Consider the following 12,950-nt stretch of genomic DNA (forward strand, 5'->3'; position numbering starts at 1 on the left):
GTAACAGAGGTGGGTAGGCAAAATGAAGACATTAATATCTGCACACATACAGTATCAGATACAAGTGCCAGTGACTGAATACCCTATTAAAATACAGATTGATAAATCCCACACTTTTGACCACTTCTGGAGGCATTTCCCATACTACACAAAAAGACTGCATACCATCATATACTACATTTTGGTTAAAAAACATAGATCCTACAAACAAATGCTTAGTACCGTTAGATGATAAGGACTGTGGAATTTGGGGAGGTGTCCATTTGGGCAATAATATTAATGAGGGGAAGTTTGCATTAACACAGTGTTCAACCAAAACCAAATCAGTAATAAATAAATAAATCGCTGGTCAGGTCATTCAGCTAATTGATCATTCAGGCGGCACTGACATGAGAAAATTCCCATTAGAGCAACAATCATGCCACGAACCAGGTCTTCTTCTGACCCAGGTCAGTTCCAGACACACAACGTTTTCCCTAGGCACAGATCAAGGACCAGCTTTCCTTTCCCCAACCCAGACCTTAAGGACTCCACGCAATTATTTCACAAGGCTACCCCTCCAAAATGTATCTTATAATAACTTCACCTTTGGCCCTTGATGTGCTTAGTCTGATTGTGTGGAGCGATAGGAAAAACATTTGAAGATATTTCGGTATTTAAGGATGTTCTAAAGCCCCTCACCCAGCTGAAGAGTTACTGGTCTATTATAATCAGATCACATAGTGACATCATGATGTGTTCCAAACCTTCCATCTCGTTTAGCAGGCTGAAGTATCAGGCATTCTTTTAAAGCTTTTACTCAAAAAGGGGATTAGCATAATTGTCACCATAATTGTAATCATTCTTTCACTGTGGAAATTTCATTAAAAAATGATTAAACCTGTACTGCCCCTTTAACAATTAGTGGGGAAAATGTCAAAGTGACCTTCAATCAATGTCTAGAGGCACTCTACAAAATATAAATACAAAGACAGAGGGTGACATGGACTGAGATAACCTCTTCACAGGCGATAGATTAAGAGAGACCTGGACGCTGGCAGAGGGATGGGGGGGTGGGTTGAGGAGGAGAAAGAGCGAAAAATACAAAGAGAAGAGAGAGAGAGAACAGCAGATAGACACATTAGACTGACAAACAGAGAGGGAGACAGGCATAGAGTGACGGCACACTATAGAGGGTGGATCGACAGAAAGAGAGCGAAGGGGGGAGAAGGACAATATTGAGACAGTGGCAGCAGTGACAGTTCCACTGCCAGGGTGACAGTCACCTGGTGACGAGCACGGCCGTGTCCACAGGTGGGATGTCGTCCCTGCCCCCCGGCACGTAGTTATTGCCTAGGTAACGAGGCCCACCATACTCCTCCCACTGCCACTGACAGAAGCTCTCCAGAGACCGTTCTCCATGGTGACCCACATTCAGCTTGTCCTGGACAGGGAGGGGCACACAGGGTCAGAGAACGACAAGGAGACAACATACATAAGAGAACTGACGGCAGCTCTCTTAGAAAATTTCCCTGTGGAATAAGAAAGAAGGGACCAATAAGTAGCAGAAAGAAGTGTCCCCATTATAGGTGATCTGTGTGTTTTCTAAGTGGATCTTAGATCTGTGCCTGCAGGACAACTTCAACACCCCCCCAGCACTCTCACAATCTCTTTAATAATAAGATTACAAAAATGACTGACTTTTTCGAATTAAATATTGATGTGACATGATGTTTTTTTCAACTTGAGTAGATGGTTGTGGAGTTCAGATCAGAGGAGTAGCAGATCCTACAGGAGATATGTGGCTGAAGGGAGAAGTTACCCTTCCAAACACAGAGGATTCCTTCAAGCCCTGAGGCCAATTAGAAACTCAAGTTAAGTGTGTTAAGCCCTGAGGCCAATTAGAAACTCAAGTTAAGTGTGTTAAGCCCTGAGGCCAATTAGAAACTCAAGTTAAGTGTGTTAAGCCCTGAGGCCAATTAGAAACTCAAGTTAAGTGTGTTAAGCCCTGAGGCCAATTACAATCTCAGGTTAAGTGTGTTAAGCCCTGAGGCTAATTAGAAACCCAAGTTAAGTGTTTTAAACCTTGAGGCCAATTAGAAACCCAAGTTAAGTGTGTTAAGCCCTGATGCCAATTAGAAACCCAAGTTAAGTGTATTAAGCCCTGATGCCAATTAGAAACCCAAGTTAAGTGTGTTAAGCCCTGAGCCTTCACTTACCGGGCGTTTATGTAGAAGGACCAGCTTAGTGACCCGGATGTTGATTTGGACGCCCAGACTCTTGCTTTGAAACATGTTGTACACCTGCAGGAGCATCAGCCACATTAGCATTACATTACATTACATTAGCATCATCTACGTCACTAACTACATTATCATAGTCTGCATAATCACTGTCTATGTCGTCGGCTACATTATCACTGTCTACATTATCGTTGTCTGTATCATTGTCTGTTTAATTGTCGTCATCACCCACATCATCATTGTAATCTACATAAACAAAACTTACATCATTATCTTCACCTACATTATCATCGTCATCGATATTGTCGTCATCATCATTCATACAATCATCAGCGTTATAATCAGCAATTAATTCATAAAAATTTTACATTGCTAATTTATTAAAGTTACACTAAGCTTGTTTTCAAGGAGCTAAACCGAGTCCAAAATGACAACCCATTTCCTGCATAGAATACTGCTTTCTACCAGGGCCCATATGGCTGATTAAAACTAGTCCACTTCATAGGGAACAAGATGGCTTTTGGGACATGGCCCCAATGTTTTGTACATGATGGATGGTTAGTTGCTGATTTATTTTGGGTCGAAGCTTGGCTAAGAAAACATTGGTTTCAAGCCTATAATCTCCCAAGTAATCATTTTAAAACAGCCTGGGAATTTATCATAGCCAAGACAATACAAGACAACCACTGCTCAATAGTTCATGTCCTTGAACTACAGTACATGGAATTAAAACCCTGGCTTGGCTTCTTTGATAAAACTCTGTCTCAACCTCCTGTATTCAGCCCCCCCCCCCAGTAATCACACACACGCGCGCACACACACGTACACAAACACACACACATATGCTCGCACACACACGTACCTAGCAAGCAGCCAGACAGACACTCCAGCTCTGAACCCACTGTCTTCTGCCTACCGTTCAGTAAAGCTGTTAATCTACTGCAGTAATGCAGTTATGACAGCAGCAGTTCAGCCTGGGGCAGAAAAGGCAAGAAAAGACACACACATGCAGGCATGCACACACACGATCACACACACACACACCACACACACACTCTCACAGCCAAGTCTAGCTCAGCTCAGACAGGCATTTTCCACAAGGCGTTCAGAAGGAAACAACAGAGAAACTGTGAGTGAACAAAGTGGATGACCCAGCTGACAACCCACCCAAATAGTACCTCATCAGTAGGTTTCTATGGGACCCAGTCATCAGCAGGTTTCTTTGGGACCCAGTCATCAGCAGGTTTCTATGGGACCCAGTCACCAGTAGGTTTCTATGGGACCCAGTCATCAGCAGGTTTCTATGAGACCCAGTCATCAATAGGTTTCTATGGGACCCAGTCATCAGCAGGTTTCTATGGGACCCAGTCACCAGTAGGTTTCTATGGGACCCAGTCATCAGCAGGTTTCTATGAGACCCAGTCATCAATAGGTTTCTATGGGACCCAGTCATCAGCAGGTTTCTATGGGACCCAGTCATCAGTAGGTTTCTATGGGATCCAGTCAACATTAGGTTTCTATGGGACCCAGTCAAAAGTATTTAACTACATTGGGAGTGATAATTGGGGTAAATCAGAAAAAGCACCTTCAACCTATAAATATCTGAATGTGTGAATTCTTATAGCGTTTCAGCAGGGAGATGGGAATTGCAAGTTTTGTGACGTGGAGACGAAGCTCCACGGCCGGGAACAGAAGTCTCCGGAACTAGAAGGAACAGGACTGACAGGCATTTGTTCCAACCAGAGTTGCTTGTGTTACATTGATTTCGTTCACCCTTCACTAAAGTTTCTAAAACCTGCAGTGTTTTGCGAGTGCAAGGGAACCTGAGTCACATGTCCCTGAGGTGTCCCAGATACACGGCAGAACACACCAATTTTACCCAGCAGGCTCTTGATGGCTCGTGCTTGGTTCTGGCCAGCTCCTTTCTCTTAGGTTTTGATTCTCTGATTCACCAGCCTCCAAAACAACAGCTGATGTGCAATATTGGTTTGCTTATAAAATTTTTGGCCTTTCTGCCCAGTATGAGCTGACCACAGGCTGTTTGGCATGGTTCAAAAGCCTGCCCTCTGTTACCACTAAACTGGATAAATGTGCCTTTCAGAATAGTTTTAGTATCCTATTTTAAATACTGGGGTTTGACCTAGTATGCATTCCTAACAAAATGTCTTTGGTCTAGTACTATATTAGATTGAAAAAAATAGACGTACAGTATATAAAAAAGCATTGTTGGGAAATCTATAAATAGCCATAATGCCTCAGGGGTGGTAGAAGAGCTGAATGAAGGCTGGTAACCCCTGACATAGGGGATGTTGAAACTATGACTAGAGGGGACAGCTGTCAATGAAAACTGATTAGGCCACACCTCCACCCTCACTCCCTGTGTCTCCCTTTTCTCCCTAATGCCTCTTATTTTACTTCCCTCATCCATGGGGATCCAACACTCTCCTCTGCCCCAGACTTCGGCTGGCTGTACGGCAGTTCTTGACTCACTTCTGACCCAGAGCATTATTTGAGAGGTTGGCTCATCTATATCTCTCCCCCTCTACTGTAGTGCCTTTCCCTGTCTCACCTCTCTCCCCTATTGTAGTACCTTTCCCCGTGTCTCACCTCTCTCCCCTCTCTCCCCTATTGTAGTAACTTTCCCTGTGTCTCACCTCTCTCCCCGTGTGTAGTAACTTTCCCCGTATCACCTCTCTCCCCTAGTGTAGTACCTTTCCCCCAGTCTCACCTCACTCCCCGACTCTCTTTGACTTCTTGCCATAGTCATTGTTGGATTTCCTCTTCAACATTTCTGTCGATGAGCCAGCAAAATCTGCCCCTGTCCAACCCCTCTCCCTCCATCCATCCCTCCCTCGCTCACCGCTCAGTCTCCCCCTCAGCCATTGTGTCTCTGATCTCCCCTGCTCCCTGTCTCTCCTGTCCAAGCCACGGCTGGGCTCCATCACTAGCTGCTCTGCCCTGTGAACTGCAGGATGAATCAGTTGGCTGGTTACGGAGCTTTAATGAGAAACCGCAGGGGGGCAAAAACAGAAAAGTCCCAAAACGACACCTCACTCCCAAAATAGTGCGCCACTTTTGACCCATGCCGAAGGAGATGGTCAAAAGCAGTGGACTACGAAGGCAATGGGGGTGCTTTTTGGGACCTTTCAGAAAAACACAGAAAAAACAGCGGTTGTCTACAACTGGCCTGTCTCAGAGCAAAACCAGCGAACACAAAACCAAGCAGCATCCGATCCGGTGCCATCCGCACCCAGCGCGAGGTGAGCCGCTCGGCAGCGTCCTTACCATGTTCATGACGGTGAGCAGGAACCTCTGCGCCGCCTCTGCCCCGTGGTACTGCACCATGTCCGAATCGGCCACCACCACCGTCTCCACCGTGTACACCCCATTCAGACGGATCACGGCCCTCCTACCGCGGCCATCCTCCGTCCCCTTCTGCCTCTTCTCCTTCTTCCTCCCTAGCGCCGGGAGACGGGGGACACACAGGCCATGGGTTAACGGGTGGTTGCTCTACCATAGTGTGAAATTGCCGGCTAAGTTCAAGACAGCACCAAACAACTAGCAAGTCAGTTGGACAGCGCCATGCGATCCGGGGACCCGGGCGTGTCCAGGAACTACGTGTTCAGGAACTCAGCCTGACAAGCTTGTGTGGTTTCATCTGTGTTTAGGTTGTTTGTCTGCGTATAAAGACCATGGATGGATTAGAGTACCGGACAACTGCAGAGGCTTGCTGAATCAAAAGCCACAGTAACCGTGTGGCAACCCAAAAAACTAAAGGGGTGCCTTCAGGACGAGAATGAGAATGTGTTGTTGTAAAGTTGATATGACGTTGTTAATATGTTCTTGTTTGTACAAATTGCATACAAGAATACAGGAGTCCTCCATGTCAATCCTCTTTTATCGTCTTTTCTTTTCTATTTATTTCCTCTCTTCTTCGAACTTCTCTTATCACCGCTCTTTTTTCCACCCCTCTCTCCTTTGTCCTCTTCTTCTACTAGGATGTCTCCACACGTCATTCCCCCCTGCCTTCTCACCTAGACCCTACTGTGTCCATGACAACACAGGTCTGACAGGGAGCACAGCGGTGACCAGACCAACATTTGACCAATCAGAGGCCATTGAATTCAAAACAGAATGATTATTTTAATGATGATTCTATCTACTTCACTTTTTTTCTGTCTGCGGGTGAGTCGGTCATTAGACATGAGAGCAACATAGATATAACACAAAGAGGCTTTCTTTCTCTGAGAACATTTTCATCTAGCTAGAAATGCCTCAATCAATGTTCATTTGAGCAGCTGTGTTATTCTCAGCCCCTTCTCAGACAAGGTTATTCTCAAACATTGGTAAACAAAACTTAAAAAACAAATTCATTCACACAAAAGCAATCCAAAATTCGACACAAACTGCGCAAGGATTTTCTTTAAAAATACTGACCAAGGTGCAAGAGCTTTTTCCACACTCTGAAGTGATCTGATACCACTTATCAATCCAATGTCTATTTAATAACACTATTGCCGTATTTGCCAGACTGCAAACAAATAACCTGAAAAGCAATGGAGTACAGATTTGTACACTTCTACTATCACCATGCAATAAACATCCCACCAAATTAAAGATGTACGTATGGATAATGCTCTCCCTTCATTCCCTTTGAAGTGACCTACACCTTAGAACTGAGACGGGGGGGTCCGGTGACACTGTGGCCCTACCCGGGGGAGGCTCCGGACAGGGCCCAACAGGCAGGAAATCACTCCAACCACATTGCCAGGCATCAACCAAAGGGACACCCACCAACCGCAACCCCCCTGAATGAGGGCCGAGTATTGCTAGCAACGTACAGCCTAATTGCACAAGTATGCAACAGAGAGACAACAACAAGCCAGTGACTCTTCCCCCGAAAGGCATTGGAGGGAGGGCATCCCAGTGGCGACGAGAGCCCACCTGGCAAGACAGCAAGGGTGGACAGTATCAAGCCTACTGGTCACCTTCATGCCCCCAGGCCAGGCTACACCTAATTATAAACCGGGCTGTAGAGATTAGTTTTTAGTAGACACTTGAAAGTTTGCACTGAGTTTGCATTTCTAACCTTAATTGGCAGATCATTCCACAGGAGTGGAGCTCTATGAGAAAAGGCCCTGCCGCCAACTGTTTGTTTAGAAATTCTAGGTACAATTAAAAGGCCTGCATCTTGCGATCTAAGGTTACGTGTAGGTATGTATGGCTGGATCATTTCAGCAAGGTAAGTATGAGCAAGTCCATGTATTGATTTATAGGTTAAGAGTAAAACCTTAAAATCAGCCCTAACCCTAACAGGCAGCCAATGTAAGGACGCCAGGACAGGAGTAATGTGTTCAAATTTTTTTGTTCTAGTTAGGATTCTAGCAGCCGTGTGCAGCACTAATTGAAGTTTATTTATTAATTTGTCTGGATAACCAGAGAGAAGAGCATTGCAGTAATCAAATCTAGAAGTAACGAAAGCATGGATTAGTTTTTCTGCATCAGTTTTTGAAAGAAAGTTTCTAATTTTTGCAATGTTTCGAAGATGAAAATAAGCAACTCTTGAGACATATTTTATATGTTCTTCAAAGGAGAGTGGATAGACTGACCGAGGGCCAAACTGGCTGAATGGATGATGACTTGTATTATGGGTGTGTAGAAGTGTAATACCAGATAACTATCCCTTTAAGAGCAGTGAACTTAGACATGATCACTCACTAACAAAATCAAAGCTAACCAGGAATGCATTCCTTGGGAGTCCTGTCCTTATTGTAATCTGATTGATGTTCAGAGTTCCTTATTTTTGTTATATATTTTATTTTAAGTTTTCATCCGGCTATAGCCTCTGGACTAGCAAATGTTCTACACTACTCAGGGAACATGGTTCCATAAAGGGACGCAGATGGGAAGAAATACCTTTTTCCGATCAGAGAGTCACTCCAAAGAGAGTCCGTTGAGGACATAAACAGCAAAGGCCTTTATAGTGGAGAAAGGCAGGGCGCTGATGCTTCACACGGAACGCCCATCTCTTTGATGTGTCTGAAAGAGGCTAGAGAACCCACAGCAAAGATCAGATCGCGGGAGCTTCTGGCGCTGACCTCTCTGTTAATGAATGAGCCACAGTGGGAACAATACGGTACGGTAACTTATATGGACAGTATTTTCCGGTACACTGGAAGCCGTCTGAGTAACAAGGATTTTTCAGGTCGTCACAGTTGGGTGGTCATCAGGTCATCTGGCAGGCCAGCACGTCTGTCTCGCTGCTGTCATAATCAATGGCTAAAAACCTTGACATCCATTCACCCAACCATCCATTGCACGAATTCATCATCTCCTCCATTAAAAATAGAACGAAACAGCAGTTCCATCAGGGCAAAGGTTGCCAGCTGAGGAACAATAACAACCTGTAGGTAAGAATAACCTCCAGCAGGAGGCATAGACCTCAACGGAGAAATATGCTGTCAGCTTTTTAACACTTATTTACCACCAGTTTTGTTCTTTTCCTGACTGAGGGAACTGTATTTCTGCCTTTTAGCAGATCTAAGTAAAATAGTTAAAAGAATCAGGTACTGTAGACAATAGTAAACCGGGCTTGAGCTACTGCTACCTGAAAAGGAACCTCTTGTTGTCATCATTTCACTGTACTTTAGAAGTGGATATACTTTTAACTAACATATATTTCATATTTATATTTATATGTCTTTGATCATGACACTTCTTTGCACCTTGTATTGAAAGACTACAGCAACAGACTCCAAATAGAATTAACTTGTCCAATTAATAGCTGAGCGGCCAACTGTCCATTTACGATTGTTCCCCTAAAATAGGGGGACTGTGTAAAAAGGGCTGTAATACCGTTTATATACATAAATAACCTCAAAATAAAGCTGACATTTTAACCTCCTGGTCATTGTTCCATTAGCGGACAGTAAAAAGCCAAAAGTCACTTTTAGAACCTCGTCAGGGTGTGCTGAGGCTGCAACAGGGCTGCACTCTACTTCCTGAAGCTGCACCCCTACTTCCTGAAGCTGCACCCCTACTTCCTGAGGCTGCACCCCTACTTCCAGGAGCTATGCTTCCATGCTATTTGCCCATGACAGGCCATAGGCCATTGGCCACAGTAAATTATACCACCCATTGGCCCATTGTGTTTGAAAGATCCTGTGTGAATTATCTTCTCATTATGTAAATGCTTGTAGCTAGCTATCCACTTCAGACATTCTAAATTTGGTTTAATTCAGGATGTGTGGGTGTCTGAGCTTTCCTTTTTACAGGCCATCTGTGCTGACTAAAGTCCTATCGCTTCAAAATGGTTTCCCTTGAAAAAGATGTAGCTAGTAGAATAGAACTTGCCAGTGGGCTATGCTATGTTTTGTTAGATTCCCAGTGGGCTATGCTATGTTTTGTTAGATTCCCAGTGGGCAATGCTATGTTTTGTTAGATTCCCAGTAGGCCATTCTCTCTTTGATTTTAAATAACTTGAAAGGAAGATCAGTTGAAAGTTAACAGTTCTGGAAAATATAGACCTAGCTGTAAAACAATTAACACGAAGATGTAGAATGAAAAGTCAGTTAAACTTTGGTATTTAAATTACTTTGTTAATGTGGGAGATTCGAATTTGCCTGTGGTTTAGGAACTTTTGTTTGACTAGCTACTGTACTGTTTTAGTCATTTAGCAGACACATTTAGCAGCCACAGGAACAATTACGGATAACTTTCTTGCTCAGACTATTTTCAGACTATGCTGAAACATTGCATCCCTACCTGAGCTCTTTGTTCTGCCACCTATTTGACGACCCCCCCCCCCCCCTCCCTCCAGCCAAAGCCGGGCAGCTCCCCCCAAGCCCAGTCAAAACTGTTCTCCATCCTGGAATCCCAATTATTAAACCAGCTTCTCATTGAAGCTAGGTCAGCAGATTCCCTGTCAATTTTCAGAGCGTTTTTTAACAGAGTATTGCTTGGTTTCTACTAAATACTGACACAATTTTGATATTACCGAATGTGTAGATTTGAACTTTGCATGTAATTGCATGTTCTTCATATGCACTTCATAGATTGAAATCAACTCTGTGCAATAAAGCGTAATGCCTCAGACATCTGCGAAGAGCCGCTGCCCACGGCGACACCAGGGTCGTAGAATGAAACTGGATCCTAAGTCGTTGGTTCTAGATTGTGCTACCTTTCCACAAATTATATTTTTTCTACAGAAACACCAATGTAGACCGTAGGCCAACCTGTCGCAAAATGCTGACCGCACTCTTATACACACATTTATGTGCACATACACACAGACACTCACACACATAGACAGACTCACACCGTCCCAGGATTCAACTGACCAGTCCTCTGCAAGCCAAAGCTCAGACATTCGCAGGAATAACAGGAATGTAGCCTGGCCTGCATAGTGGGAGTCTGTAAAGCAAGTGAGCAGAGAGGCTTGGGAGGGTGTTGAAGGGTTGGGAGTTTGGAGAGGTTCAGCATACTTCAGATTCCCTCTTTGTGAAGCACACCACACGCTCAGCCACAACGTCAGCCTGAGCCTGACTGAATGTAGAAGCCTCATTCTGTGGAAGTCAGTCCACATTCTCAACCAGAAAAGGAGCCAGGCTAGCCTTGTTCAGCCGGACCGCAATTAAAAGCCATAACTGTTGTTGCCCTCACTGGACTCGAACCCAGGTCACCCACATGAGGGGCTGTATCTTTAACTACTACTCTACAGAGGTTTGTCCAGTATTGGTGTAGCATCTCGACATTAGGTAATTTTGTCATCACGCCAAGTTTCAATATTTCACTAGACACCATTAAACATTGTTAAACTGACTAACGTTTCTTATAAGGTTTGCCTCCATCACAAACAGCATCTATGAAATGTATGGCTTTTGTCACTGGCCGTTTTAATAGCTTATTAGCCAGTAATAGGCATACTAGTGTCTACTATCTTACTTCAAAATGTAAGATAGTACGAGAGAATTGTGGGAACCCCTACTCTTTTACTCCCAAATGGGTTGTGATCTAGCCTATATTACCCCAAAAAGCATGCACGGATGTGTACTTCAAAAATACACCGGAAATAGTCCCAATATAACCATTTTATTTCAGGCTTACTATAACGTAGCTACAGAAGGTTGTAGCCAGCAAAGTTTTCATCTATCCATAATTTGTTTTGACTCTAATGAGATTCAAATGTGGGACCTACTGTTTGCAAGTCTGCGTTTCCAACCGCTATGCTATCTAACAAGGGGTATTCGGTCAGTCAGTCACTCACTCGGTAAGAGACATTCACCCTTCTCGTCCGGCTCCGCTTACACGGTCCGGCAAAAAGAATACTACAAAGTACATAGGTGATGAGATCTGTTGGTAAAAGTGACCACGCTCCAAAAAAAGGGACGCTCAGCGGCGGTTCCATCTTCTCCATGTCTGTGCCTTTAAAACTAAATAGGGAAACATTGCATTCTGGGATTGGAAGTACCAACTGGTAAAACAGCTTTACCTCAATTGTTCCGTACCATCTACTGTCATTAATGCTCATTCCTTCATCACACCTTTACCCCAGCATCCTCTTTTGCTCTCTTCTCTTCCGTACATATCCTCTTCAAATGACCCACTATACCGCATTCATTCACTACTCCCTTACCTCAAACACACACACATTCCAAACGCACCCAACAAACAGATCTGTTTAACCCTTTCCCAGTTTCCCTCTGAGCCACTCGTGGTTCTACTGTATGTAGGGGGTACATTTTCCCCAATAACGGCTAGGGAAAAAGATTGGGGGAGGGGCAGCTTATCCTAGCCGTGTAGGGGAAACTTCACCCCGTAGCCATTTCCCCTGGCATCAGGCCATACAGCACCTCTGATACCTAGAGGAAGATAAGAGCTGCCCCGCACCAAAGGTCTCAGATCATATGTCTTGTACCCCCCTAATGGCTAGGTTTAGGAGAGGGGGTACGGTAATCTGATCCCAGAGCTGTGGTAAGAGGCAACATCTAGCTTGAGCGGCTGTCTAACTGACCCCCCATCAGCTGCTGCAGTGCCATGGCAACTCCGGCCTGGGAGAAATGACAGCATTCATTTCTGCGATGTTTCCTCTTTGAGCCCGGTATTCTGTTCCAAATGGCAACCTATTTCCTACAGTGCTTTATCGCCTCTGTTCGAAAGGACTGCACTTCACAGGGACCAGGGTGCTGTTTGGAATTCGGAAACCAGCTCAGCACATTCATCTGAAACCCAAGAACCCCTCCTCATGTTATGGTAACATTTCCACATTCCTCAGAAAGTAAAACTTCACTGGCACAAAGAAGGGCAGGGGCTGGCAAATAAAACAAACCAACGCTGCTCAGTCACCTCTCAGGTTGTGTACATTCACTCACACACACACACACACACACAGACACACACACACACACACACACACACAACACCACCTCCTTCCTCACAACTTGAAATCAGCAATATGACACAGTTCAGTCTGGCCAAAGTGGACTGCTACTTTACACAGCACACTTTGTTGAGAGTTGGGGTGGATATGAAGACACTGTGTGTGTGTGTGTGTCTGTGTGTGAGTACGTCAGTGTGTATATGTGTCGATGTGTGTCAGTGTGTCTGTCAGTGATATTTGTGTCAGTGCGTGTGAATGTGCACACTGGCTTTGTGCTTGAGTGGGTGCGTGCATTCACTGTATATATGTGCACGTTCCAGGACCTAGTGTGGAGTGGCGTGGGTTTAATG

The 12,950-nt window shown here is 44.6% G+C and overlaps 1 protein-coding gene across 2 annotated transcripts in view; it reads right to left on the bottom strand.

Moving 5' to 3' along the window:
* adamts17 (ADAM metallopeptidase with thrombospondin type 1 motif, 17) overlaps window positions 1–12,950 on the bottom strand; it is a 113,408-nt gene that overhangs the window by 84,236 nt on the left and 16,222 nt on the right. For both annotated transcript variants that reach the window (XM_010876778.3, XM_020053303.2), the window contains exons 4-6: window positions 5,508–5,680; window positions 2,199–2,282; window positions 1,266–1,423 (exon numbers count right to left, since the gene is read on the bottom strand). In XM_010876778.3, coding sequence (XP_010875080.3) covers window positions 1,266–1,423; window positions 2,199–2,282; window positions 5,508–5,680 — 415 coding nt within the window. The remainder of the gene's footprint in view (window positions 1–1,265; window positions 1,424–2,198; window positions 2,283–5,507; window positions 5,681–12,950) is intronic.

Source organism: Esox lucius, chromosome 2 (genome assembly GCF_011004845.1).
Source record: "Esox lucius isolate fEsoLuc1 chromosome 2, fEsoLuc1.pri, whole genome shotgun sequence".
NCBI classification, from domain to species: domain Eukaryota; kingdom Metazoa; phylum Chordata; class Actinopteri; order Esociformes; family Esocidae; genus Esox; species Esox lucius.